The sequence below is a fragment of the Aristolochia californica genome, unplaced genomic scaffold (assembly GCF_029961685.1).
Source record: "Aristolochia californica isolate CCGP_79_NKW_82.1479 unplaced genomic scaffold, dmAriCali1.0.hap1 SCAF_3, whole genome shotgun sequence".
Classification (NCBI taxonomy): Eukaryota; Viridiplantae; Streptophyta; class Magnoliopsida; order Piperales; family Aristolochiaceae; genus Aristolochia; species Aristolochia californica.
Window position 1 is genome coordinate 1,663,883 of NW_027181992.1, and position 27,225 is coordinate 1,691,107.

Genomic DNA, 27,225 nt, shown 5'->3' on the forward strand with positions numbered 1-27,225 from the left:
TAACATTGAAGAGACATAATTCGCTTTGATCATTTTAATGGACCTCTAATAGAAGTGAATTTTATAAAAAATTAAAGTATGTGATTAAAGATCGTAATTGAAATTTTAGATTATGGAGAGATTACACTTTTGTAGGCAGTCGGGTATTTTATTAGCAATTAATGCCACATTAAATTCATTATTATCCAGCTGCCACTCGTGCTTATCTTCAAAGCTCAAAGGGGGGCAGAGTTGGGCAGGCGAGATGTCAGAGAGAGCCTCTTTGATCTCTCACCTGGATGCGTCTGTTCATTTCTCTCTCCTTCTCTCTCTCTAAAACAGTAAAACCTCTTGGAAACCGCCAAAAGGCTGCCCCACCTCCCTGCCCCACCTTCCTGCCCTGGCCGTTATCTCTCTCTTTCTCTCTCCTCCCCCTCCGTTATTATAACCCTCCGATTCTGCTCCTCTCCCTCAACCACTCTCTTCTCTTCTCTTCTCTTCTCCTCGAGCGGAAGATGGAGGGCCATGGCTCCTTCTCCAGCTTCCGCACTTACTTCCGGGCCCTCGCCCAGACGCCCACCCGGTTCGCCTCTAGGGCCGCCTCCGTCTCCACCACCTTCGAGGAAATGAGCGGGGCCTGCGCCCAGTCTGGTCCCCATATGGCCAAGACGCTTCGCTGGTTTGACCTTGTTGGCTTCGGCCTCGGCGGGATGGTGGGCGCTGGTGTTTTCGTCACCACCGGTCGGGCTGCTCACGTATTTGCTGGCCCGGCGGTTGTGCTGTCATACGCCGTCGCGGGAGTCTGCGCTCTCCTTTCCGCTTTCTGCTACACGGAGTTTGCCGTCGACATGCCTGTAGCGGGCGGCGCTTTTAGTTACCTTCGTGTTACTTTTGGTGTGTATTCTCAATTTAACATATCGCTATTTACTCCTCAAAAGACCTTTTTTTTTTGTTTGTTTGCCTGCTCCTTCGATTTCATCGGTGAAATAACGCCTATTTTTTTTTCCAGGAGAATTTGCTGCATTTCTAACCGGAGCCAACCTGGTGATGGAGTACGTGTTCTCAAATGCTGCTGTGGCGAGAAGTTTTACGGCGTATCTGGGCACGGCAATTGGAGTATGGACTACAGAGAAGTGGAGATTCACGGTCTCTGGGTTACCGGAAGGCTTCAATCAGATTGATCTTGTAGCTGTTGCCCTCGTTCTATTAATCTCTTTATGTATCTGTTACAGGTATTCTGAGGAATGCCCACTTGCTAGTATTCATGTTATATTTGTTTTCACTTCTGCTTTGAATGATTTAAGTTCTTCTTTCCCTTTTCTCTGTTCAACTACCTTTTCAAGCTACCCGTTTTACATCGTCATTATCTTCTGCTCCTTTTCCTAAGAATCTCAAAGTGTTTGCTAACTGTGTATAGACTATAGAGTGATCTTTCTAAAACAAAAAAAATGTTTTCATTGTCTTCTTTCATTTTTTTTTGTGCTCTGTTTCTTAATCTATTTGTCAATCAAGCATACAAGATTTAAGTTTTTCACCTAAATCCTTCGGAATAAGATACAGTATCACAATGAGATCAAGATACATGAGCATTCTTCATTGTCCAACAGGAATCTTCCTTCTTTGCGCCATTTTTTACCCAAAATTAATGCATTTCCCATGTTTCTCTTCGACGACAAATTTCAGCACCAAGGAGAGCTCCATCTTGAACATAATCCTCACAACCATTCACATTGCCTTCCTCCTCTTCATCATCCTCATCGGATTCTGCCGAGGCGAATGGAAGAATCTGACAACGCCGTCTAAACCAAGCAGCCCCTCGGGGTTCTTCCCTCACGGCGCGTCGGGGATATTTAATGGCGCAGCCATGGTTTATCTGAGCTACATCGGGTACGACGCCGTGTCGACAATGGCCGAGGAAGTGAAGAACCCGAAAAAAGATATTCCGATCGGTGTTTCAGGCTCTGTGGTGCTGGTGACTGTTCTCTACTGCTTAATGGCTGCCTCCATGTCCATGCTCGTTCCGTACGATGTGGTAAGTTCAGTAAAAAAACAAAAAGTAATGAAAGTAAATACTCCTTTCCCTTCAGTTGCTCTACTGTTGCAAACGCGAAAAGTGACGGGCGTATATGTATATTATATAGAACTAACATTCTCATACTGCGCCTGAAATCGCGGAATTCTCATACCTGTGAATTCATTTAAATTTGCCCAGGGGGCTTGTTTTCTTTTTCTATTCCTTCCCCTCTTCCGAACGGAACGAGTTCTTCTTTAATTTTGCTGAAACTCTACTTCCGCTTCTGCTTCTGCTTCTGCTTCTGGTACTTTATTTGTTTTATGGGTTGGCGTGAATTCTGAACAGTAGCAATGGCGTCAGAATTGACTCGCAATCCTCACGCAATCACGATTTACGCAAACTGAGATTCTCGCATTAGACTTGCGATTCGTTTTCATTCTTTACTACTTAATATTCGCATAATTCCCTGTGTGTGGTTATTTTCTATTCCATTTCATCAGCTCTCCACCACATGTCCTTGATTTCCTCCTTCGTTAATGGTCGGTGGCGTTTTCCCGGTGTGGAAACCCATTAAAACTGTCAGCGAGGAAGAGAATGGCGATTTGAGGTGGTTTAATTGAGCTTCTAATCCTTTTAATAATCGTACTTTGTTTATAAAAAAATTGATATTTGTATGAATTCATTGCAAGGAATTCAAAGCTACCCGACTAATTTGGTGAGCTCATTGTTTGTAGATGGACGTGGAGGCGCCCTTTGCGGCGGCGTTCAGAGGGTCCAAAGGATGGGGATGGGTCTCTCATGTGGTGGGCGCTGGTGCGAGTTTTGGGATATTGACGTCGTTGTTGGTCTCTATGATGGGCCAGGCCCGTTACCTCTGTGTCATTGGTCGGTCAAATGTCATCCCCTCTTGGTTCGCCATTGTCCACCCTAAGACCTCTACTCCAGTCAACGCCTCTGCTTTTCTTGGTAAGTCAAAGGTTTGATTTTTCTCTTTTTTCTGAAGCCCAGTAAATGGGCTCCGTTGGGGCATCGTTTCGTGAACTAGACTTTTTTCGGTTTTTGTGACTTTCTTATTGGGTTGGGCTTCGACACAGGGCTGTTCACGGCGGCAATTGCTGTCTTCACTGACCTTGAAGTTCTTCTCAACCTGGTATCGATCGGAACTCTCTTCGTCTTCTACATGGTGGCGAATGCTGTTATTTACCGCCGCTATGTTTCCATCGGAACAACTAACCCATGGCCAACAATGGCCTACCTCATCTCTTTCACCGTCTCCTCTCTCACCTTCACTCTGCTGTGGCAGTTCGCTCCTCCGGGCTTGTCTAAAGGCCTCTTGCTAGGAGCTTGCACCATAGTTGCCGTGGTGCTTACCCAGGTCTTCCATTTCTTCGTGCCTCAGGCTCGAAAGCCGGAGTTCTGGGGGGTGCCGCTGATGCCGTGGGTCCCCGCTATCTCAATCTTTCTCAACGTTTTCCTGTTGGGTTCTCTTGACGGACCGTCCTACGTTCGGTTCGGCTTCTTCTCCGGAGTTGCAGTAGTTTTTTATGTTCTGTACAGCGTTCACGCGAGCTTCGACGCCGTGGAAGAAGGTCGTCTTCTCCAGAAGAATGGAGAGGTCAGACGGACGGATGACTTGGAAGGAGGCACTGTTAAGGTGTGAAGGAACTAAGCTATGCTAAAACTGAGTTTTCTTGCTCGATGGATGAAAATAAGGAGGGCAAAGCCGTGTAAGACAGAAATTAACTAAACAGGAAGATGACGAGGGGATTTTGTATACTTGTAAATGGTTAGCGCCCCTTGATTAGGGATTCGGAAGGCTCCAACTCCAAGTCCGTCGATGTCGGAAAAAAAGTAATGTTAATGTAAATTGAAGAAAATGAGAAAGAAAGAAAGGCCAACATCTTATTTGATAACCCCCATGAGATCCCCTCCCTTTGCCACCTCTACCCAAAATCATCCTCAATATGTTCGTACCACTTACTATAGAAACCCTGGGACAAAAGAGGTGGACCCACCCTAAAAAACGAACCGATAAGGAAGGGCTTCTAGATCCCAAAATCCCCCAAAGTCCCTCTCCTGACTCGTTTCGTGGGGATTTTCGTCTTCTCCCTACACCATTATGGCTAAAGGTATCCGATGTGAGATACCGCCAGGATCCTTAGATCACGACGTCGTAGGCCACAGCCCCACACGAGACGATAAGGGGCTCTTCTCGCCTCTATCTGGCAGCCAAAGAAAAATCGGGAGTCAAGGTGAGAGGGAGGGGGTGACTACCAAGGTTTGTGGAGGGATGAAGGGGAGGTTGGCATTCCTTTGTCTCCTTCTGCTTATCTTCTCTGTAGGACATCTGGTGGATCTCATGTACCAAAACCTTCGGGAATAATAGTAAAATAGAGTTATAAGTTGTTCTTTGATGATGGGAGGAGTCGTGCATGCTTTTTGCTGGGTCAGAGTGATTCGAAGAAAAGAAAATAAGAATTTAATTATTATTAATTTTAAAAATAGTTAGTTAAAAGGAGATTTTGATGGTTATTTCATTTTTATTAATTATTTTTATAAATAATAATTATAATTTTTTTAACTGACCCTAAGTGGGGGATACGGAAATCTGAGAAAATATCAATAAGAGGATATTAATCGGGTAGGTGTTAACAAGAATTGTCGAGTAGGATACTGCCGAAACCTTCGACGGTGGAGATATTTGTCAGTGTCCGAAAAAAGGGTCGGGGAGGTGGGCCCGCTATTTGGCCGCCGACAAAGACTCCGACCGGCTCTGAGCTGCGGCAGGAAGGACGAGCTTACCAACACGTGGAAAAGACGCGACGTCGCATTTATCGTTTCGCTGTCGCCTTACTTGCTTTCCTATGCTACACGACAAAACGGAGATTGCTTCAATATTTCCTTGTCGCTTATACGGACTACGGCTCACCTTAAATAAAAAAACCGGCCAATTTTTTTTTTTTTTTTCATCATTTTTCCTTAATTTGACGGGTTACGGTGTGGGCCCACAAGGACGATCTCCTTCCATCCATCTCCTCATCCTATTTCTCATCTTCTCCGGTTCATATCTTTCAGACATCGACATGCAGGCTGCAGAGCAGAAGCCGACGGTTTACGCAGACAGTCACAGAGTCTCACGGGAATCATCTCTTTTCCACGACGAAAAATTTGTCTCTATTTTAATCCCACCGAAAACTCGCGAATTCACCATCTTCTGAGGGAAATTAGACTGATCCATAAACAGGCGTACACGAAGCCAAATTTTATAAAAATATGGTATTTTCTGTCTCCTGGAATCCCGCATTTTGCAGCAATATATATAAACCAAGAACTGGGTAAACCGAATCTTTATTTCTTAAGGAGAGCAGCTCATGTCATGGACAAATCTCTCTTAGTTTTCTATAACTAAGCATGCTTTAATTTGCGATCCGAATTATTTTGTCGGCGTGAGAGGAAATGTCTGGTTTCTCTCTCTTGTTTATTAGAGTTCTAACACGCTGTATTTGATTCAGAAATGTGATTTTCTTGGTCCCATTCGGCGCTCGCTAAGCCGCAAACGGTAGTAAATGAACCAGGACGAGTTCTGGCCGATCGACCAGAAAATAATGTAAAAGGTCGTGCATCGTTTGTCATTCCTTTATCAAGTAGGAGCAGTTCAATGCTTGTCTACTTCCCGGCACCGAAGGGACAAACAAATAGAAAATTTTAAGCAGAGGAAGATTCAAGTATGTTGCGCCATGAAAGTCAGAAACAGAAATCTGTTCGGATTCGCCTGTTGTGAACACTATAACACATGGGAAACTAGAAGGGGAGGAACAAGGAAGATGGCTCTGAGAGCGTCGGGAAGGGCTAGATTCAATGGAACCGGATGACTGAAAAGGAGGGCCGGGACGTCTGTACCAGTTGATTCAGGGATTTTCTGAACCAAAGGAATAACCTCGTTCAAGGGGAAAGGAAGCCTGGAAGCGATTGACTTGGTCCAGTAAATGGTAATGGAGACCCGGACTCGCTGAAGTCGCACAAGTCAGGTACAGTTTTCATTTAAGTGAAGGACACTAGACAGCAGAAAAGACGTGACGTGTGTGCCTTCTTCACACAGAAGGAAGGAACCAACGGAAACCCTTCCGAGTTACATTCTTCAGAAAAATAATTTACACGGAAACGGAAGGGGCGTCAGTTACTTTCATGCATCACATGCAGGGATTGAACATTTTGTACCCTCCGAAGACAAAAGAAAAAAGAAGCTGGGCGTGGTAGCAAGTAACAGGTACCACCTTCGCAGACTCGCAGTTTCAGTTTATATCGGCGTGCAAATGGCGATGCAGGAGTAATTCTGGTCAGCAAAGCCGTACCCATGTACTATAAAGCCGTTTTATTACTATTTACAGAAGAGATCGGTAGCATTGTAGCATGATCATATGGTCGTGGGCACTCTCATCCGCCTGGCAGGACTTGTCTCCATCTTCCATTTAATTCTTTTTCTTAATTGAAAAGGAGAGGGAAGGGGGATGAATGAAGAAACGAAGGCTCAGCATTATTGCCGAGGAAAAAAGGAACTTATCAAAGATTAGACCTAAGAATCTCTCTCGCCTTTGAAAAACTGAACAAAAACCCTTCTTAGAGGGTGTTAATTGAATGTGACCAGCGTCAAATCTCTCATCTCCAAATAAACACCATTCCTGGTGCGCTGAAGGGACCCAAAACAACAATTATTGGAGTCTGAGAAGGATAAGATTAAAGAGTAACAGCCGAAGAAGTGGAGAAGGATAAGATTAGAGAGGAAAGACGCTTTTGATTAAAAAATAATGGCGCCAATTATGAAAAGCATAGGTTACAGTAGATAGAAGGGGGGTTTCTCGATTAAAACCGAGGAGTGAGTTCGGAGTTGTGACTTTTGGATCAAATGTCTAGAATCACTTTAAAACAGTTGTAACTGAAGTTTAAAAAAAAAAAAATCAATCAGAAACTACTGTTATGGTTCAGTGTTTTGTAGCCAATGAAGGAACGCGGAGAAGGCCAAGATGGTTGCGAGAGGATAAATTGGTTCCTTGCTTGGGAAGATGGCGATACTTTGCCAACTTCTACCGTATCTTGTGTCAGTGCCTGTGAATCTGAGAGGAGAGAGAAACAAAACAAGAAGACGGGGAAGGGAGTGGGGTCAGATGTGAGAGAAGCTCGAGATCCCACCTCTCATCTGTTGCCATTTTTCTGCGGTTTTTTAGTCTGCACGCCTCGAAACCGTAAACGAGATTTCAAAGGAAGTCTCTTCATTCCTTCCCTTTTCTCTTCTTCTTCTCTCTCTTTCTTGCGTCTCTTGCTGCCTATTTCTACCTGGCCTCTTCAAACTCTACAACTCCCCCTTTTCGTGTTGGTTTTAAATCTGTTTGTTTACCTCCCCCTGGCTTTTGCAGGCGCTTTGAGTTGAAATCTCTTCAACTTTTGGGAATTCCTTACTAGGTGAGACATTCTCAAAGTGTTTCTCTGTTCTCTCTGGTCACTTCTCCATGGCGAGAAAACACCTTCATGAGCTCTTGAACGAGGTGCAGGAGCCCTTCGTTCTCACTGATTACATCAACGAGAGACGCTCTCTGCTTCAGAAGCCCAACCTTCAGCTCAGAAAACGTAAACCAGTTTCCCCTGCTCCAACCTTTACCGATAATTTTCGCAAAAGCCCATGCTTTTTTGCGAAGAAATCTCCACTTTTTGAATTTCCTGAAAGAAGTCCGTGTCGGCAGAACATGCCTTCCAAAACCGCCACTCTGCTTCTGGAAGCTGCAATGAGGATCCAAAAGCAGTCCCAAGACCCAAAACCCAAGCAGAAAATCGGATTTTTTGGATCGATTTTGAAGAGGATGGTGAAGCGGAAGCGAAGCAGGATTCGAGAAATATGTGCGGAGGAGATTCGGGTTTCAGTCAAGGATGTTTTGAGGTGGGAATCCTTCAAGAAAGGGGTGGAAATGGATGCGCGTTACAGCGAGAAGAGACGCTCCGACATGGGTTTTTCCTGTTCTAGTAATACCAGTGATTGGACGGAGAGTAACGAAGAGAAGTCGATTGACTTGGAGAGTTCGAGCTGTCGGTCGGAGGAATTTGAAGAGATGGAGCTGGTCAACGTGAGAAGAGACGAAGATTTCTGCTTCGATCAAACGAAGTTCCGTGAGAGCCCGTTCCACTTTCGAGAGCTTCCAAGGAGCTCAGACTCCAGATGCCGGACACCGGAATGCTCGTCGCCGGCGAGGTCTTCGTGTTGCCGAAAAACAGAGGTCTGCCTTCTCTTCTTTTAAAAAAACTACAGAAAAGAGTACTCCGAAAATCAATTAAATGACATAAATACCCTTTTCTGGTCGTAACTAGAATTTTCCGTAATTTCTACTGGTTAAATTGGTAATCTGTGCTCTTGATTCTGGGTGCTTCTCGTGGAATCTGCACCGGCAGAGCCGGACTTCAGGTTGTTCTTCTTTGCTCTTGCCAGTCAAACTAATGATACAAACACAGAAAACAAGCTTGGTCGAAACCGGGAACTCTCGAGTTGAATACCCTTCTCTAGTCTCTACTACACGCAAGTATAATCATTTTCAATTGTTGTTCCGTCGTTTTTCATAGTCGCTCTACCGGCATTTGATTTTACTGTTCGGTGGTCGGTCGCCGGTGTCAATTTGCTTCTCTCAGTCCGAGCCTGATTAATTTGGAGAAAACTGAATTTATCTTTTCGTTAACTTCTAGCCGGTTTCCTTCGATGGTTCTCTCTCCGGTCCCATGGCCGGTGGGAAGGAAAAGAGAAAAATTACTTTCTTTATCATATTTACAGATGGGTTATGCACGCCTTGCTGGAAGGTTTTTTTTTGTCATTTCCGGTGACCGCATCGTGATACTTCAGAAGCCCTTCTATTAGTTTATTTTTCCAACAGGACAAAATGTTTCCATTCGTTTCCTGCATCTGAGTTATTTTATGAAACTTTATACTACCAGGACAACCATGGGACTGCAAACGAGAATTTTTAAATGCTCTTAGCTAACCTAATATTCTTTCTCTGGGGCTTATTAAGGTCTGTAGAAACCATCAAGGATCTAGTAAAAACTAAAGTGGTATAAATAATGCCCACTTGTATTTGACTGCTCATAGCCCTCCTTTCTTCTTTGTCCGACATCGCCATTATATGTTCTCTATCTTTCAAGTCTTGTTATCCTGCATTTTTTTTCTAAATAAGTAGAAGCAAAAGCTTTTCAGTTAGATACAGGATTAAAATGGGAACAGCTCCCAATTTATTAGATGGAGTAAGGCAGTGTCAAAGAGGGGTCTTTAGGAAAACATGAAAAAATTGCGTAGCAGTGATGTGGATTTAACAGGTGTCATGTGTTAATCCTTCTTGTTCTAAGTTCTGTAGGACTCAGTTAGTTGACAATATCTTGATTGTTGCAGGTCATGGAAAGTAGAAGAGATGATGATTGCTCCGGTCTGGCTGATAAAGATGAGGAAGAAGAAGAAAAGGAGAAAGAACAGTTCAGTCCTGTGTCCGTATTGGACGCTCCATTTAAAGATGACTATGATGAGCATGAAGAAGAAGAGGAAGAAGATTTTCACCAGAACTTTGAGACTCTACAGAGTATGCATCTCTTACTTGTGGAATCATATTTCCATATCTATATTTATGAATTATGCTTTCACATCTGCCTGCTTTTGCTTCATTTTCATCCACTTTTGTCTCCTAAAGTGCGAAGGCTGGAACTTTTTGCAAGTTTCATTGTTAAAGTTTAGGGTCAACTTTGAACTTTAAAGTCTCCACTCGGGAATGCTTTGGCTCCTTGCCTTATCCCAGCATGTATGACCTTTGGCATTCTCTTTCAGCTTTGGTTCTCGTGTTTCTGTTTTTGAAAAACACATAACATATTGTCTCATTAGAGAGAACTCTCTTTCACTTCCTAGACTGGTCTCCTTCAGCAAATGAGAACCAACTAGTTTAGATTAAAAATATTAAATGATTGTCATTTTCCTTTTCTTAATTATTAATCTGGCTTGGTGTTTTCTTGTTTTAACACAGGAGTCAGACATACACTGTTGAATAAAATCCGTAGATTCGAGAGGTTGGCCGAACTGGATCCCTTTGAATTGGAGAAAATACTCGATGAAGAAGAAGCCTTCGAAGTTGAACATGAAGACCACGATAAGGAACTTAAGTCATTCAATTCTGATCATGAATATATTGATGACTTTGTAGCAAGCATTCTGAGTATGTCAGGTGCTTGTCATCGTTGTCAACTAGTTCCAAGGGATCTGAAGATGCTAGTGTTGGACCTCATGGAGGAAGAAAGAGAAAATGCATCAGAAGAAATGGAAAATGTGGCAAAGAAGGTGCGCAAGAAAATCGAGTCGTGGAAGGATGTTGAATTGAACACAGTTGATATGATGGTCGAATTGGATTTTAGATTGGTGGGGAACAAGTGGCAGCGGGATACCGAGGAGGTGCAACAGGTTGGTTGTGATATTGAATCTGCCATTTTCAGCCTGTTGATTGAAGAACTATCAGTGGACCTCGTATGATATATTTTTTCTTCCCAGATAAATTTGTTGATTTGTATATTTTTGCTACTAGAGGAGGATCTAACAAGAGTAGAGAGTTGTATATGTAATGGGGCACTGTGTGCTTCGCTGTGCATCCTTATCTTTCTTCTTCTGTATCAATGACATAGATTTTAGCTTTTCTAATCCAATGTAAAAGGCCTGTATTTGCCATATGAGAAAGCTTCACAAACCTTGATAATGGAAAGCTCATGACAGAAGTGTGGCCACAAGCTTGTGGCCATGACAGGCTCTAGACATTCAATACAGCTTCACAGCTGGTCTCGACGTGTTTATGGAGATTCCAGAACTTGCTATCCATTGAGATTTCAATGTTGTAACTGATCATTAGCTGTTTTCTGAGGACTGGTAATTAGAGAACCTCCTCCCCTCGCAATGCTGCTACTCAGCTGGTCTAACACAATAGAATCAGGTTGATCTGGACCTGGAAGATTCTGGTATAAACCTGAAACAGAGACCAAGGATGAAAACTACGAGAGGGTAGCATTGTAGATTAAAGCCTCTCGTCTCCTTGTTACGTGATCACAAAATTTTTTAAAATGTAAAGGTTCTCTTGGAAGAAGAACATCTTCTCCTGTAGAGCGGCTCAGTTTAAATTAATTAATTTTAATTATTTGAAAAAATCTCCTTTGTATAGTGTAGAGTGATACTATGTTAAATTTGGGTCGAAGGCTATTTAGGAAACCTTTTTTCTAACTAATAAATTCTATATGTGGGACTATTTCTTAATAATATTTAAACAAAAAGATAAATGAAATATAAACAAAGTTTTAAAAGCAAAAGACACGTAATTATCAGTAATTGTTAATTTTATCAACTTACATTTTTCTACTTATTACGAACTTTTATAATTTTTTTCTTTGGTATTAACTATGAACGAATTTAATCTGAAATGTTTGATTCCGTCGGTTGGGGTCTCTTTGTCCTGATCACAACAGATTGGCATGGGCCAAAGCCATGAACGACCATGACTGGTGCCCTCAGCTTCGAGTCTACTGTCTCACTGGATCCAGCAAGTTGAGCCCAAAGAAGACTGAATTGCCGAGGTACAGTTTCTGCCCCGACGACGACGAGACGATCTATGCGGTTCCTCTTTACGCGTAATCAAGACGCCAGTGTAAGCAGGAAAAATACAAGACTCTTCTTTTTCCTCTACTCCTGCTTCGACGTTTTCGGATTGTTTACAAAAAGAAGACCAGGAGACGCCTCGTTTGCTCTCCTGTTAGGCGATCGCATACCTTTATTGTTGTTTGGGACAGTTTCTCTTTAGATCTCTGATACTGGCTCTGGGGTCTGAAAAGGGGAGAATTTGAGGTGATTTGGTCTCTGAAGTGTAGTTGCAGCTGACACTGGAGTCGAAGAGTTTGAGGTGATCCTGTGGTTGACGATTGCTTTGGTTCTCTGGCAATGTTGAGCTCGGTGGTTAAAGATCAGGAAATGAAAGATCAAAGGTAATAAGTTGAAACGTGGAGCATAATATTTGTCTTTTTGTGTTTTCTTCCTTATTTGGGTATTAGGGCTTCTATTTTTTTCTTATGTTCTAGGTTAAGAGTTGAAGCATCTGGAGGAATTAGTGGAGGAATTATTGATTTCTCTTACTTATTGTCATATGTTTAGCTTTAGGAGTTTTTAAATTAGCTTTGTGTTTACCTTCTCGGTTACTTTGTGCAAGAAATGCGGAAGGAGGTGGTATTATTTTTCATTAATTTATAGTTGTCTAGTATTTTTAGTCAATTATTCGAAATCTGCTTTGGAAGGTATCTGTTAATCTTATTTGATTTTTTTAATCCATGTCTCTCCATTTGTTGGTTGGCTTTCCTTTCATTTGAGAGTCCATGACTTTCAGATTCTGTGGCTTGGAGTTCTTCTTAAAGTTACTTTTGACTTGTATAATTCAATAGATACTGCTGAACTAGTTTTATTATTCTTGTTCTATATCATTTTGCTTTGCGGACTGAGTATCTCAGGATGTCTTATAGTGATTGTCAGTGGTATAATACAAGGCAAGGAGGAGAAAAGGTTCTTATTTTTCTCTTGATCCAATTGATTTAGATGAGCGCAGGTGGTTATTATTGTCTTTTGGAGTAAGTTTTTATAAGTTTAGGATATTGCCCCATGTTGTTTACTGTGAAAAAGTTGCTGGTTTTCTTTAGGGGCTGAATATTCATCAAGGTCAATATTTTGGGAATTATAGTTTTGAAGGAACATAACGAGGTTTTTGGTTGCCCAGAAACAACTCCTCTATGGAGGACTCTGCAGCAATGACTATTGAGTTTCTTCGTGCTCGGTTACTTTCTGAGAGATCTGTTTCAAGAACTGCAAAGCAGAGAGCTGATCATCTGGCTAAAAGGGTGAGTTTGTTAAATCTTTATTTATTCTTCTTTCTATTTTGTTGTTGTTTTAATCCGGTTCACCTGGTTCCTTTATGGAATGGCATTGATTTGCTGTTTCTGCTTTTGGCCTTGACCAAATATTCACTGAAACTACAATTTAGGAATGGTTGAGGTTCATTGATAATCATTTTGTTTCAATTAGATGCCATTGGTGATTTTAATTTTTGTTCGTTTCATCCATGGGCAGTTATTTTTCTTCTTAACTTTGAACATTTCTTTTGTGGTAAACTTTATTCCTTGTTGACTATAACACTGGAAATTGTTGTGTATCTGCTTTTGTTTCAAATCTTTTGAGTGATTGAAAGCTTTTGGTAACATAGGTGGTGGAACTTGAGGAACAACTGCGGATTGTGACTTCCCAGAGAAAGAAAGCCGAAAAGGCAGCAGCTGAAGTTCTTGCTATATTGGAGAACCATGGGATTAGTGACTTCTCAGAGGCATTTGACTCAAACTCTGACCAAGATGGATTTGAGGGTGAATCAAAAGGAAGTTATAATTCTATTAAGGAAGAAAAAAACCCCATGACCTCCAAATTAAGAAAAGATGAAGTGGAGGATGGATTATCAAGTTCAGAACTTGAAGCATCTCCTACTCCAGGTACAAGCTTATCTTGGAAAAGTGGGAGTAATAATCAAAGTTACTATGAAAAGAAAACTTTCTTTCAACCAAAGCGAAGGCAGAGTGATTTATTATCTACTAGTGGATCCTCCTCAAAACGGCAACTGGGGAAATCCTGCCGTCAGATAAAACGAAGGGAAACAAGGTAAACTACTTTGAAACTTCTCTATTTTATTGTCAGTTCATACTTTTGTACTAGTCCAGATTTTCTAGCTTTGGTATGTCATTATCCATCTCTTCTTGACTTCAGAGAAGCACAGGAGGATGTGAGTGATGCATCCCAAAATGGACTTGCAGAGGGGACAGGGGAAATTTCCAATCATTTTGAAGGTAGACCTGAGATCTCAAATGGGGTTTCTCCCAATGAGGACGAGAAAGCTTTCCTTGATGATATAGATGCATATTCCCCAGCCCATCTAAGAGTGCAATCTGGATCTAGCCTTCATGAAAAGGATGAGAAAGACGCAGAAATGGAAAAGGCACTAGAACAACAGGCCCAGCTGATTGTTCGTTATCAAGCACAGGAAAATGCTCAGAGGGAATGGGAAGAGAAATACAGAGAAGATAATGGATGCTTAGTGGTGAGTACCTCCATCTGATGATAATCAATGTTTGATTCGTATCTAACTGTTTACCCATGTGGATATTGTGAACGTTGCCTTCCTCTAACTGGCATACCTTCTCGAGTGGTGATCTGTGTTTTAATACGTACAAACAAGTCCATTTACAGTTGACTACTATCAATAACTGACATGCTCACATGTAGGACCTGTGTGAACCTGGCAATCAGTCTGATGTAACAGAAGAACGGAACACCCCTAAAACAGAATCTGCAGAACCAGTGGACGCAGTGGGCGTAGTTCCTCCTCTTCAAGAAGAACTAAAGCCAAACAAAAATGAAGGTCAAGGCAGTGCAGCAGGGATGGCTTCTAGAAATCTTAGTATCACCCCATCAAGCCCCGTTGCACACAATCAAGATAGTATTCATACATCAAATTTTAGTGAATTCGAAACTCAAGACCTTGTACCCCATGGCAGCCAGGACTACTTGGGAGTCCAAATGCAGAAGCAAGATGGGTCAGTTGGAAACAGCTCGAATGGGGTCAATGACTTTGCTTCAAAGTTCCAGCCTTTTTCTCCTGGAACCCCTGAGAATTCTGCACTTGCCTTGAATAGTTCCAAGAGGAGTTTCTCCAAGGAGGAATCTTCTGGTGACCAAAGAAATCAGCTTGGTATTGTCAATCAAACATCCAACCGCTTGGATGGTGTGTTAGAGGCACTCCAATTTGCCAAGTTGTCACTGTGTCAAGAGCTTTACAGATTACCTTCATCTAGTAATGCCATTACCACATTGTCAACTACGCCAGATAATCAGGTTTTGGCAATGGATAAAACTCATGCTCCCATGGAAATTCCTGTTGGCTGTGCCCAGCTGTTTAGATTACCTACTGAATTACCACCTGGTGCTTCTTCACACACTGATTTCCAGAGGAGGCACTCTGATCTTGGATTAAGTCTGACTGGAGGTTTTCCTGAACTTGGAATTGGTGATGGTGAGAGAAATCTCAACTCTCCTCACACCGATTTTGCTGGACCTGCAAGACTACATTTGTCGAAACCATACTACGATTCTTACCTGGAACCATCAATAATGGGGCATAGATATCCACATTCATTTTCAATGCCTGAGTTACCTGCAAGGCTTCCACCTGCCTCACCTTATAATAATCCGGTTGGAGCTGGGGTGCTGCCTCAATTGCCATATTACTATCCAGATTCAAGTTCAGGGATGGCATCTTTTCATCTGGACTCAAGAACAGGAATGAGCCATGGGGATCGATATTACGATGGAGTTCAACCGAATATGCACAGGTAGGCTGTTGTAGGTTGCATGCTGGAAGCCGGTGGATTGTTTGTTGTACCCTATATGTTGTCAATTATGTGTCATTTTCCCCGTCTATGTATTTTGTTGCTTGTGTTATGATGCAGTCATATGTTTGCTGTTGGAAAGAGAACTTTTGGCTCGTGATAATCCATCCTTCTTGCACTGTATGTGATCTAACATTGTTGCAGAAAGGTCCGGTTGACTCTACCAGTACCATGAAGGAAAGGTGACCAGTAATATAATTACGTGGCTCCATAAATTAACAGGTGTTGGTGGGAGGGTGAATTGGACTACGTACATGGGTTTCATTCAACCATCTCATGTGATTGGAAGGTCTAATTCAAATTTCTCGTGGGACGGGAAGGTAATAATATTTCTGTTCTTGGTAGTATTACAGTGTACAAATATGATTTCCATTTTGTTGTGTATTTTAAAATGACACAAAAATGCTATCTTTTCTCAAAAGAAAACTGGGATTTCAAATTTAATGTTGCCTGAAATGAATTAATGAAAAAATGTTAGAAGATATGAGATGATGATATTATCTTGTAAAACAAAAGCGCCATTTTTAAGTAAAAAAATTAGTTATCTATGTTTTAGAAAAAAAAATGGGAAACTAGGCAATTGGGGTTAGATTTTGCCCAACGCAGAACGTTTGAGAGTTTGTGGATGAAGCTTGATAACTAAGGAACCTGTTTTAAATTTTGACGTGATGGTTATACGTGTATGTAAAATTATATTAGGACTGTATGAACATATCGTTGAATTTTTTAATTTGAATTTGGATATAAAAATATGAGCATCATTAAGTATAAATTGTAAATACTGTGAAATATAAAGTTTAATTTTCAATGAGTCTCCTGTTTTGGTTATTTTATTGTAAGGACTTCATGCCCACACTTGGGGTGGCACCAAGTCAAACTAACTTGCAAATTGTTCGAATTCGGCTCAAAAAAATCTCGTTTAGTGAAGTTTTTACCTGAGTTCGGTGAGTTCAAACTCGAAATAAGGATCGTAAATATAATAAGCGAAGCTTGAGATTTTTCAAACTCGGCTTGTTAGTGACTTGTTAGCATAATTTTTTTTTATGAAAATACCCTTTACTATATTTGCTTTCGTCAATTCCCTTTTTAGTTGGTTGATAGTTGTACCTGTTTACCTTAAATTTCAAAGATGATCGATTCTTCTAACCCTTTTGGGTTACTCAACATTTAATGTTGTTGTTTTCCAATGGAATAAATACTATTGTTGGAGGTGTTTGTTCTTTCTTTTAGGTCTATTAAACTAGTTACTATACATTAGTATATTTCATTACAAAGTTTTGGACTCCTCTATGATAGTTTGCAGTTCAATACTACCAAGTTCATCACAATTTTTTTTATTTTTTATAGATTTTAATGTAGGTTAGAGCACAAACATAGTTCAAGTTCAAGTTCAAACTTGATTAAAATTTTTGGGTTCAAGCTCTATTCCAATTTTATGTTCGAGGCTGAGTTTGAGTTAAAGTATTCAAATTAAGCCAAACTGGTTCAAGCTTTGATTGGCTCGTTGCCACCCCTACCCGGAGTACCGCACCCACAGTTTGTTGGCCCTACCCTAGTCACTCGTCTTCCATCTTACCTGCACTTTCCTATGCAGTTACTTTCTTACTCTTCGTACTTCCCGCTTTCCTAACTTCTTTCTTCCTTTTTCAACTCTCACGACAGGTTTAGGAATGGTTGGATGTTCTCACGAATGAAGTTCTCTCCGAGGATCGTAGAGGTGCCCACACTCCTCCCTTTATTTGTGCAGTTGATCAAAATTAAATATTTGTCTCGCTTCTTGGCACTTGAATTGGTTTTATTATCACTGAAATTAGATCATAATAAACTCTTTTGCTGTTTTTGAAGCTATATAGGGATGCCGCATCACATACTAGTTTTTTTTTTTTTGGTTATGATCTCAGAAATTGTTTACAGTACTGGTTGGTCATTCAATCTTGTGACTATCACCTAGCTTTATTTATTTTCAGGCCCCCTCAAGATAGGCTACTTGTTATAGAGGTCAATTTTGTCTCGTAGTAATTGAAATTGTGAGTTTGGCATTGGCTATGTAAAAAGATTTATTTCGAGGATTCTTGAAAGCAAAAGGACGGGGGAGAATAACGGCACTGGCAACGGATGAGAATAGCAACAACACTGGTAATGACTAAGAAGAGTAACAACATTGGGAACGGCTAGGAAGAACAATAACACTGTTAGCGGCTAAGAAGAGCAACAACATTGGGAGTGGAGGAGAAGAATAGCAACACTAGTAGCGGTTAGGGTGGACGGAATCATCCAAGTGGTTCAGTTTGGAAGGGTGTAGATAAATATAGAGGGATCGAACTAAATCACAATTTTACAATTGAGTAAGAGTGATATTTATATATGATAAATTATAACAATTATAATTAAGCATATTGGGGTTTTGTATTTCCGATAAAAGTGTTACTCGGATAGGATCAATGAAAGGGGCAAGAAATAAAAATATTCGTTTGGCGGTAAGACTACGCGGAAAGACATCACGCTGAGAGCAGCCGCACAGATATATGTATGAAGAGCCTTTCCATGTCGGGCAGAGGAGATCCTCACACGTGATATTCGAATCGCCGATTTCTTTTCACATTACTGTTGAGTCTCTAAAACATTGAATCATTAGTCACTTTTTTAACCGGTAACACATCTCATCCCGACCCTCCCCCTCCCCCTCCCCCTCCCCGCTTCCCGGCCTCTTGAAGTCACCGTACACGTCACCCTCATGCCGTCCTTCTCATTATTGGATTCCACTTGATTAATAGTTAGCCATTTCTTTTGCTATTGATTCCCACAATTGCCACTTCGTTTTCCTGACGCGGACTATCCATTCTCTTCGCTGTTTTCGGGCGAAGAAAGCTGGAAGCTTGGTTTTTTCGCACTTCTTCTAAGGAAGTGTCAGGACCGTAATAGTTGCAAAACATGAGTGTCAAACTTGTCCAGCAGTATCACGTCCCTTCTAACCGCTTTCCGGGGTAGTCTGGTCGACAACCGCCCGAAAGCTGGTTCTCCTCTACGTCTGCCGACGACGCCCGATCGACAAGCCCTTTTACCCACGTGTTCCCATCCAAACGGGGTCCGATTCGCGGTTCATGTCCTGGACATATCGTGGGCGCCCCCACCCCCACTCCCCTTCCCTACCCCCTTTATAACTCGCGGCCACTCCACCAGCTGAGAGGACTCGTTTCGGACTCCCGTTCGACCTTCCTTGACCATGGACATTGAAGATGACTCCTCTAAGTCTTCCTCTTCCAATGACCTTTCTCCTTCGCGTGTACCAACTTCACCGCCCTCGCAAATGCCGCCACCGCCGCCCGGGTCGTTCAAGCGCCGGGCCGGCCGGAAAAAGTTTCGGGAGACCCGGCACCCGTTCTACCGAGGGGTCCGCGAGCGCAATGGCGGGAAATGGGTTTGCGAGGTTCGGGAGCCGAGCAGGCAGTCGCGCATATGGCTGGGGACTTTCACCAACCCAGAGATGGCAGCTCGGGCCCACGACGTTGCTGCCTTGGCACTCCGAGGCGACTCCGCGCGGCTCAACTTTGCTGACTCGGCATGGCTTCTACCACGTTCCAAGTCCACCTCACCCGCCGATATTCAGGAGGCTGCCCTTGCGGCGGCGGAGATGTTCAGATCGTCGGGATCAATAGCGGGAGCGAAAAGTGGAGATTTCAGAGCGACGAGAGAGGGTTCCACCAGCAGTTACGTGGATGAGGAAGAGGTGTTCAATATGCCAGCGTTGCTGGATGACATGGCAGAAGGGTTGCTTTTGCCTCCACCCTGTATGGATAAAGGATCCAATCAAGACGACATGGACGAACAGGTGGATTGGTCTTTATGGAACAACTAGTTTTAATCCAACCCGGGGGGGATTTATAAAATTTCGTGTGCCCGTAGAAAACCCAAAAAATATATTTTGAGAAATGGCAAGGCTCGTGCTTTTTTTTTTTTTTCCACAAATTTTAAATGTGGAATTTGTAGAAATGAGGAAATTAATAGTCCACGTAATCCTCTCTAGTGTGTATATTACAAACTCGTGTACATAATTGTGTATACTGTGCTTTCTTTGGATTGGGAAACCCAGTTTGTGACTACTTCCCATGAGTTTGAAGACCAGGAAACCTTCTTAATTTTTTTTTATTCTCTAGTCTGACTTACTTAGGGTCAAAATTCATAGTTCAATTTAATGGTCAATATTATAATCCGTTGGCTGACAATTATTCTTTTGGAGGCTATATCAGTATTGTTTCTAATTGGTTGCACTTTATCAATTTGTCTTTGTATTCTTATGCAGTTATGTTCATTCATTATTTGTTAAAATTTCATATGCCAAGCGACAAATTTGGTTATTTCCGTCTCTTAAGTAATAAGTTATGTTTTTACAAGTGTAAGTATACCTAACATATAGCTTAAATCAAGTTTTTTTTTATGGTTACACAAGTGATCATTTGTTTTAACTATCCTTAAAATAATGAGGAGTCTCTTTTCAATATCATGATTTTGAGCTTATTCGCCTTTGATGCACAAAGTTTATTTTTCAAACTTAGACCGTTTTGACTAGTTTATAGATTCTTGTCATGTCTTATATTTGTTTTATGCAAGTTGGACCATTTTGTAAAGAAAAAAAAAAAATCTTCAAAGTAGGAGTACAAAATAAGAGTTATTGAGGAGCCTACAATGAAAAATTATACAGGTCGTTGCAAATATTTTTTAATGTAACTAGCAATGAAGAATTTATATTTTTGAAGGAAGAGTTGAAGACTAAGGGCCTATTTGGAGTCCATAGAAAATAAAAGAAAAGAAAAAAGATAAGGTGAGAGAATTTATTAATGTTGTTTGGCAGTAAATAATCATTGAAAGAAGAGAAAATAAGAGGGAAAGTTACTTTCTTTCTTAGTTAATATATTTTCTCTGGAGAGAAAATAAATAGAAACTTGAGAGAAATTTTAATTATCAACATTTTAAAATATAACTAATTTTTTTTCTTTTCTATTTGTTGTGTGTATCCAAACATGAGAAACTATATTTTTTTTCCATTTTTTCTTTTATTTTCCATGGGTATCCTGTTAGGAATTAGACGCCCTAATTCAAAACTAATGAGAGCAATAATAATAATCACGGAAGAAGGAAAAAACAAACGTGAAGAAAAACACAAGATTTATACAAGTTCACCTCAAGGTGAGACTACGTCCTATCTTCTACTGCTGCAGTAATTCAATATAAAGATTAAATAGTTTATAAGAGAAATTACTTCTCTAACCTCTCAAAGTTGTAACTAATGATCCTTATCGGTGATGAAGTAATAAATCCTAATATTGGCGCCCCCAAATAGAAAGATAAAACTAGGGCAAATACAATACAAAAGTGAAATCCCCTAACTGCCTATAATGAAACAACAATTAATATATCGTGGACCTGGCAGGGGCTCCCTGCCTCCCTTCCAACTCCCACGTGACCTTACCGCGAAGGTCGATATGTGTACCGATACATACGTAAGGCATTGATTAAACTCCACAACTTAAAAAATCTAAAATAGAGAAAAGAAAACTCTTTCTTTTCTTTTCTTTTGTTTTTATTTTATCCTCCTTTCTTTTCTCTCCACTTTATTTGTTCTAAATAGAGCCTAAAGGTCAAAAGAAGTTATTAACAAAGTTTCAAGCAAATTAAAATTAGAAAATAAATGCCATTTTTTAGCTTCCTTGTGTCACCTTGTTTGTCCTATCCTAAAGTTGTCACGTGTCAATCATGTATCACCTCTCCTTCCTAGGTAATGAAACTTACGTCTACAAGGTGGTTTATATATTCGACTAATGATAAGAATTATGATTGTGCCATGGGGGCACATGTGTTACACACATGGGGTTGGTTACTCCCAAAGCTCAACCAACTTCTTCTCCTGGATAACGATTACTTCAAGAAAACCAAATCACTCGTCCGAATTTGCGTTGCACAGCCAATTAATTAATTCAAGATAGGTCTTCTCGCAAGTCAATTGCATCAATTTCAACACGTGAAATGTAGCTCTAGTAATGACATCAAATATAAGATTTGTGGACCCTAAAATGGACCTCCGATGGGACTTAAGAATGTTAAAAAATCAATAGAACAGATCAAATTTTTCCGCGTTGTTGGATGACTCTCCCATACTGACCTGCTTTGATACCAAGTTGTTGTGGTCTCTGACCATGGACCGAGTAATTCGACGAAGGGAGAGGTCTTCTTGCAACTGGGGACAAAACTAGGACGTCTTGATCTTCCTGGTCGACCTTTGATGGCGATTTGTGGTTGAAAAACGGAATGGAATGAAGATAGAGAGGGATGAACTGAGAATCGAGTGGAGAAGGGAACCAAGCTCGTCAAAGGGAGACCTGAACCTTGGGTTCCTCAAGGGGAACGTCGACCCTAGGTTCCTTGGAGGAGAACGCTGATCCTTTGAGGTAAATTCTTGCTTAAATCCATTCTTACCCCATGATGCCTCTTTAAGCCTAATCACGCCAAGGTAATCCCAAGTGACGAGTTTTTACAATACTGCCCTTCCGGCCTTCATCATACCATAAACTTAAATAAATGAAAACATAATTCCTAAGGAGTTATGAACTCAGTCGAGTCACCTATGGATTACTCGGTCCACTATCTAGTCCACAACATCACAACCACTTTCACGAGCCGACGTCCACGACGACCCACTCTAGTTTATGCTAGGTCGCCTCCTCCACACAAAACTCTTCAAGCGCCACTCAGGGCTTTTCGAGCGCCGGGATTCGAACTCGCGATGTAGCGCCTACTCTGATACCAAATGTTAAACACCTAGCCAATACTACCCAATAGACCGGCCTGTTAGGAGCAAAAGACATAGGTACTTAACCCAGGACCACAACAAATGACCTATTTGGAGCCCATATAAAATAAAATAAAAGATAAAAAAGAAGGTGAGAGAATTAATTCATGTTGTTTGGCTGTAAATAATCATTGAAAGAAGAGAAAATAAGAGGGAAAGTTTCTTTCTTTCTTGGGGGGGTTAGTCAACTTGAAGGACGAGATGATTTTCAACCGCATAACGCCCTTCAACACTTGAAGTCGTTAGTGGAGCGCAGATGAAGCTTCATCTCGATGCAGGGAATGAAGGGGTCCTTCATCTCCACAGTTTAATTTCAATCATGTGGAAGAAGAACTTGTTTGATCTTCTTTGAATTGAAGGACGGGCGACGCTTGATTTTTCTCCTCTCTCTCCTTGCACCCCCCCATCGCGCGTCGTCATTTCTCATTTTTTCTTCCTCTCTCCCGCACTCCCTCTCTCGCCTCCCTGCACCCCCGTCGTCGCTGCTGCCAAAATCGATCTTGTCCTTCGTCTCCGGCCTCTCTCTCAGTTCCCTCTCGTCTCCGGCTTCATCTCTCGGTCTTCTCTGGGCCTCGCCCTCTCTCTCGCACCCCCTCTCTCGTCTCCGTGACTCCCTCTCTTCTCTCGGACTCGCTCTCTCTCGCATCTCTCTCTCTATTCCCTCCCGACCTCGCTTTCTTCTCTATCTTCTCCCTGTCTTCTCCCTTTCGGCCTCCCACTCCCTTCTCTCTCTGGCTAGTCTCCTTTCCCCCCGAAAATACCTTCCGATTTCGTTCGATTTCCCCATTTCCATTTCGATTTTCTTCGATTTTGGACATTTGGGCATCGATTGCTTAATATCTACTTCGATTAGGCATCGATTTCACCCTTCGGCTTCGGATTTCCCCAAATTTCAAAAGGTATGCCTAAACCCTAATTTTTTTCATTAAAGTAGTGTTTTATTTGATTTAGATTTATTTTCAGTGCGTAATTGGGGGTTATTTGTGCATTATTTTGGGATTTAGGGTTACGGTTTATAGTCTAAATTCTTGATTCGTGTATGGATTATTTTTAGGGTTTGCTGCTCGGTATTTAAGGGTCTAGTAATTAGGGTTTAGGGTTAAGGATTTAGGGTATTTTAGGGATTAGGGCTTTTAAGGTTTAGGGGGCTTAGGGTTTTCAAGGTTTTGGGAGTTTTGTGTTTTTAAGCTATAAGGTTTTTTGGGTTTAGGGTTTGGAATTAGGGTGTAGGGTTTAGGGTTTAGGGCTTTTAATGTATTAAGTTATGGAATTAGTGTTTAGGGTTTAGAGTTTAGTAGGTGATAGAGTTTTTAAGGTTTTGGGGAGTTTTGTGTTTTTAAGCTCTAGGGTTTTTTGGGTTTAGGGTTTGGAATTATGGTGTAGGGTTTAGGGTTTAGGGCTTCTAAGGTTTAGGGTACTTTGTTATGGAATTAGTGTTTAGGGTTTGGAGTTTAGTAGGTGATAGGGTTTGACTTTAGGGTTTGATAGTTTATAGTTTAGGTTTTATTAGGGTTTTTTTAGTCCAATTCAAACAAGGCTGAGTCGCCTACACGGGCGTCCATTAGCCAACGAAACTTGACCCTCATCACTGACAATGTATAGTTCGTAGTGATTGCGAAGTTATATGGGGCTCTACCAGGGGTGTTCGGTGAATTTGGACTTGATGTGTGTATTTTCTCATTGTTTAGTGTATATGCAGTAGTGAAAATAGTTTAATTAATTTTGAAATGTTTTAGAATGTTGTTGAGGATTTTTGAAGTGCAATAGAATGTTTTTGCCATGTGGTGAGGCGATTCAGGTGTTATATATATATCCACCACATGGTATTTTTTTTTTTTTCGGGGTTTCGATTTAACCCTTCGGCTTTGATTTTTCTCAAATTTCATAAGGTAAGTCTAAACTCTATTTTTTTATTAATTTAGTGTTTTATTTGATTTGCCTTATAGACAGCTACTTGTGATTGATATATCCTACTTTTGATATTGTTGAGAACTTGTTGACCAATGTCATTTCATCCGTTGTTCTAAGATTTTGTTTTCCAATCTTATTTTTTTGAAGTAGGAGACTTTTGAGTCCGAAGACCTGCTTGAGAATGTCTCATCAGGGCAATATTTATATCCCTATTCAAAATTTTTAGATTGTTAAAAGTAAACTAGTAAAGAATTGGCCCTTTTTTTTTACTATAATCACAAATTTATTCTGGATGTTCTTACTTGCATGTCAAGGCAATGCGGATGATGTAACAATTGCAGTATTGAAGGAGTTGCCTCCTCTACAAAAGAAAGATCAATCAAGGGGACGATTTTTAGATCAGTTCATAGGGGGAAATGGGCGAGGTACAACTAGCATGAAGAGAAACAATTATAGTTTGTAAATTTATAATGGATTTATAGTTTTTATTTGCGCGATTGTAAATTGATAGTGATATTTCAATTAATTTTGTTGTGTTTGATTATTGTATGGAGTTTATTTATAATGTTATGTAGTGTATGGGGTGTTTAGACTATTTTATGGAGTGTATATAAATAATTCCATGGAGTGTTTATGGAATGTATAGAAAATTTTATGGAGTGTTTATGGAGTGTTTATGCAAGTATTATGTATATTGATTATGCCCAATTTTAAGTAGAGGTCATGCCGAATTTTATATATGTATTATATACATAGATTATGCTCAATTTTAAGAAGAGGTTATGCCCAATCTTATACATGTATTATATATATAGGTTATGCCTAATTTTATGTAGAGGTCATATCCAATTTTATGTAAAATGTATACAGACAACAACGATTGCGATGGTCTTGAGGATGTGGGTAGCCAAGTAACATGCTTTTGGAGGCAGAGTGCATTAGAATCCACAAGAGCCGCACAATTTCGAGATGCCATATCAACTTCCATGTGGAACGATAAATGATGGTTGTATCTTATTACTTTTGAACATGCGTCGTTTATATGTACTAAACTTGTAACTTGGTGATTTTAATATTAAAGGCATGAACTCGTTATTAGAATAATCTTTTTTTTAGGTTATTAATAAAGTTGTATATGTATTTATTTATTATTTTTGTTCAATTTTATTACTATATTAAACTTCATATTTAAGTCTCTGGTAAATAAAATATAATTAAAGTATGCATTTGATTAATTAATTACTTTTAATTTGTCAAAATATATTATTAATTAATACCATGTAAAAAATCTATCTTTTGTTATTAATATAATACTTTTTTATTCATTAATCATATTTATTTTTTATTTACTCTATTGTATTAGTGATTTAATAGTGATAATTAAAATATTGTTAACTCAAACACTTCGTTTAATTAACTTCTTTTTATAATTAATAAAATCAATGGTTTTAAATTTCGAAGATGAAGCTGAAGATGAACTTGTCCACACTAACACCCTATTTCGAAGATTTCGAAGATAAACTTGTCCACACTAACACTTATTTCGAAGATGAAGATCATGTAGAAGCATAGGGGTGTTAGTGCACATGACTCAGGACATGATCTTCATGCGCATTACACAGTTCATGTCCTAGTGTCGTTAGGGGGCGCCGAAATTCATGTCATGTACATGAATATACATGAATCAGGAGTTCATGTCCCAAGAGTAAATGGTGGAAAGCGATTTCCGCCCGATTTTGAGAATCATCTACATGACTCTCGCGCGGGGCTGTCTTTCGGGGCTCTCTCTGCCGCACACCTCTCTGCCATTGCATTCCCGCAGCCCTTCTCATTCTCTGCTCCCTCTCTCGTCTCCATTCCCGCAACCCTCTCTTGTCTCCATTCCCGCAGCCCTCGCTCATCTCCGTTCCCACAACCCTCTCTCATTCCTGCAACCCTCTCATTCTCTGCTCCCTCTCTCGTCTCCATTCCCGCAGCCCTCTCTCGTCTCCATTCCCACAACCCTCTCTCGTCTCCATTCCCGCAGCCCTCTCTCATTCCCGCAGAGCACGGGAGGTCGAGCTCTGTTGCAGAGCTTCTCGGCCTCCCTCTTTTTTCTCTCTTGGCATATCGTCGGAGCGCCGCCTCTATCGGCATTGCCCGCCACCGTCGCCTTTGCCTAGCCTGTCCTCGTCGCCATCGCCGTTGCCCGCTGGCTCACTGCGAAGGAAGACGAAGATGTTTAATTTTTCCTAAGTTAGGAAAAATTAAACTATCTTCATAAAAATCATTAATTTATAATTTTTATTTATAAAATAATTAATTTGATTTTACAATTACTATATTAAAATAGTGATTTAATATTAATAATTAAAATATTGTTAAAATAAATATTTGATAAATTATTTTGGCATAATTATCCGATTGCTATAGTTAATTAAACCAATGGTTTTAAATTTTGTGATAATATAATATTAATTAATAATACATAAAATATATTATGTACAAATATATTGTGTGTTAAAGTTATGATTAGATCAATTTTTTCTCTTAAAATATTCATTTTTAGGTTAAAGTATATCATATGTTATTAATAAATTAATAACTTAACGTATTACTTTCGTTTTTTTATTTATAACGTTTTTTTATTTATTATTTGTAATTAATCATATACGTATTTCATTGGCTCACGTAATTACCATATTAATGCACAATAAAATATCTAATTCAATTAATAAATATATTAATATATTTAATTATACATTAAATAACTTATTCGTGTAGTAATAATGGTTGTTTTACCTAATTTGGGGTGTAAGGATTATGTTGTAATTAAGTGCACTGTAAAGGTTTAGAGATTCTCTTGTTTTTTATGTTTTTCTCATGTTGGGGCACTAACACTGGAAATTGTTTTCCAGTGAACATAAAGTCGTCAACACTAACACCAAGTGCGAAGATGATCTTCATGTACATGACTGAC

General features: G+C 40.4%; 4 protein-coding genes across 5 annotated transcripts; all 4 read left to right on the forward strand.

Moving 5' to 3' along the window:
• Nucleotides 1-470: 470 nt before the first annotated feature.
• Nucleotides 471-3,860, forward strand: LOC137959195 (cationic amino acid transporter 7, chloroplastic-like). Its single transcript, XM_068806554.1, has 5 exons — nucleotides 471-873; nucleotides 989-1,211; nucleotides 1,663-2,011; nucleotides 2,728-2,959; nucleotides 3,088-3,860. The coding sequence occupies exons 1-5, from the start codon at nucleotides 495-497 to the stop codon at nucleotides 3,651-3,653; spliced, it is 1,749 nt and encodes a 582-aa protein (XP_068662655.1). The 5' UTR covers nucleotides 471-494; the 3' UTR covers nucleotides 3,654-3,860.
• Nucleotides 3,861-7,333: 3,473 nt separating this feature from the next.
• LOC137960337 (uncharacterized) lies at nucleotides 7,334-10,794 on the forward strand. The gene is made up of 3 exons (XM_068807932.1): nucleotides 7,334-8,256; nucleotides 9,414-9,597; nucleotides 10,033-10,794. The coding sequence occupies exons 1-3, from the start codon at nucleotides 7,498-7,500 to the stop codon at nucleotides 10,530-10,532; spliced, it is 1,443 nt and encodes a 480-aa protein (XP_068664033.1). The 5' UTR covers nucleotides 7,334-7,497; the 3' UTR covers nucleotides 10,533-10,794.
• Nucleotides 10,795-11,667: 873 nt separating this feature from the next.
• Nucleotides 11,668-17,503, forward strand: LOC137960489 (uncharacterized). Of its 2 annotated transcripts, XR_011114176.1 has the most exons (6): nucleotides 11,668-12,022; nucleotides 12,802-12,922; nucleotides 13,285-13,727; nucleotides 13,833-14,163; nucleotides 14,349-15,831; nucleotides 17,174-17,503. XR_011114176.1 is itself a non-coding variant. In XM_068808126.1 (5 exons), exons 1-5 carry the CDS (start codon nucleotides 11,979-11,981, stop codon nucleotides 15,456-15,458), a joined length of 2,049 nt encoding a protein of 682 aa, XP_068664227.1. In that variant the 5' UTR covers nucleotides 11,668-11,978; the 3' UTR covers nucleotides 15,459-15,871. The 2 variants fall into 2 exon arrangements, 1 of the variants encoding a protein (XP_068664227.1); XM_068808126.1 differs by lacking the exon at nucleotides 17,174-17,503 and having other exon boundaries at nucleotides 14,349-15,871.
• Nucleotides 17,504-18,734: 1,231 nt separating this feature from the next.
• LOC137959276 (dehydration-responsive element-binding protein 1D-like) lies at nucleotides 18,735-19,447 on the forward strand. The gene has a single exon (XM_068806666.1). The coding sequence runs from the start codon at nucleotides 18,735-18,737 to the stop codon at nucleotides 19,365-19,367; it is 633 nt and encodes a 210-aa protein (XP_068662767.1). The 3' UTR covers nucleotides 19,368-19,447.
• The last annotated feature ends 7,778 nt before the right edge of the window (nucleotides 19,448-27,225 follow it).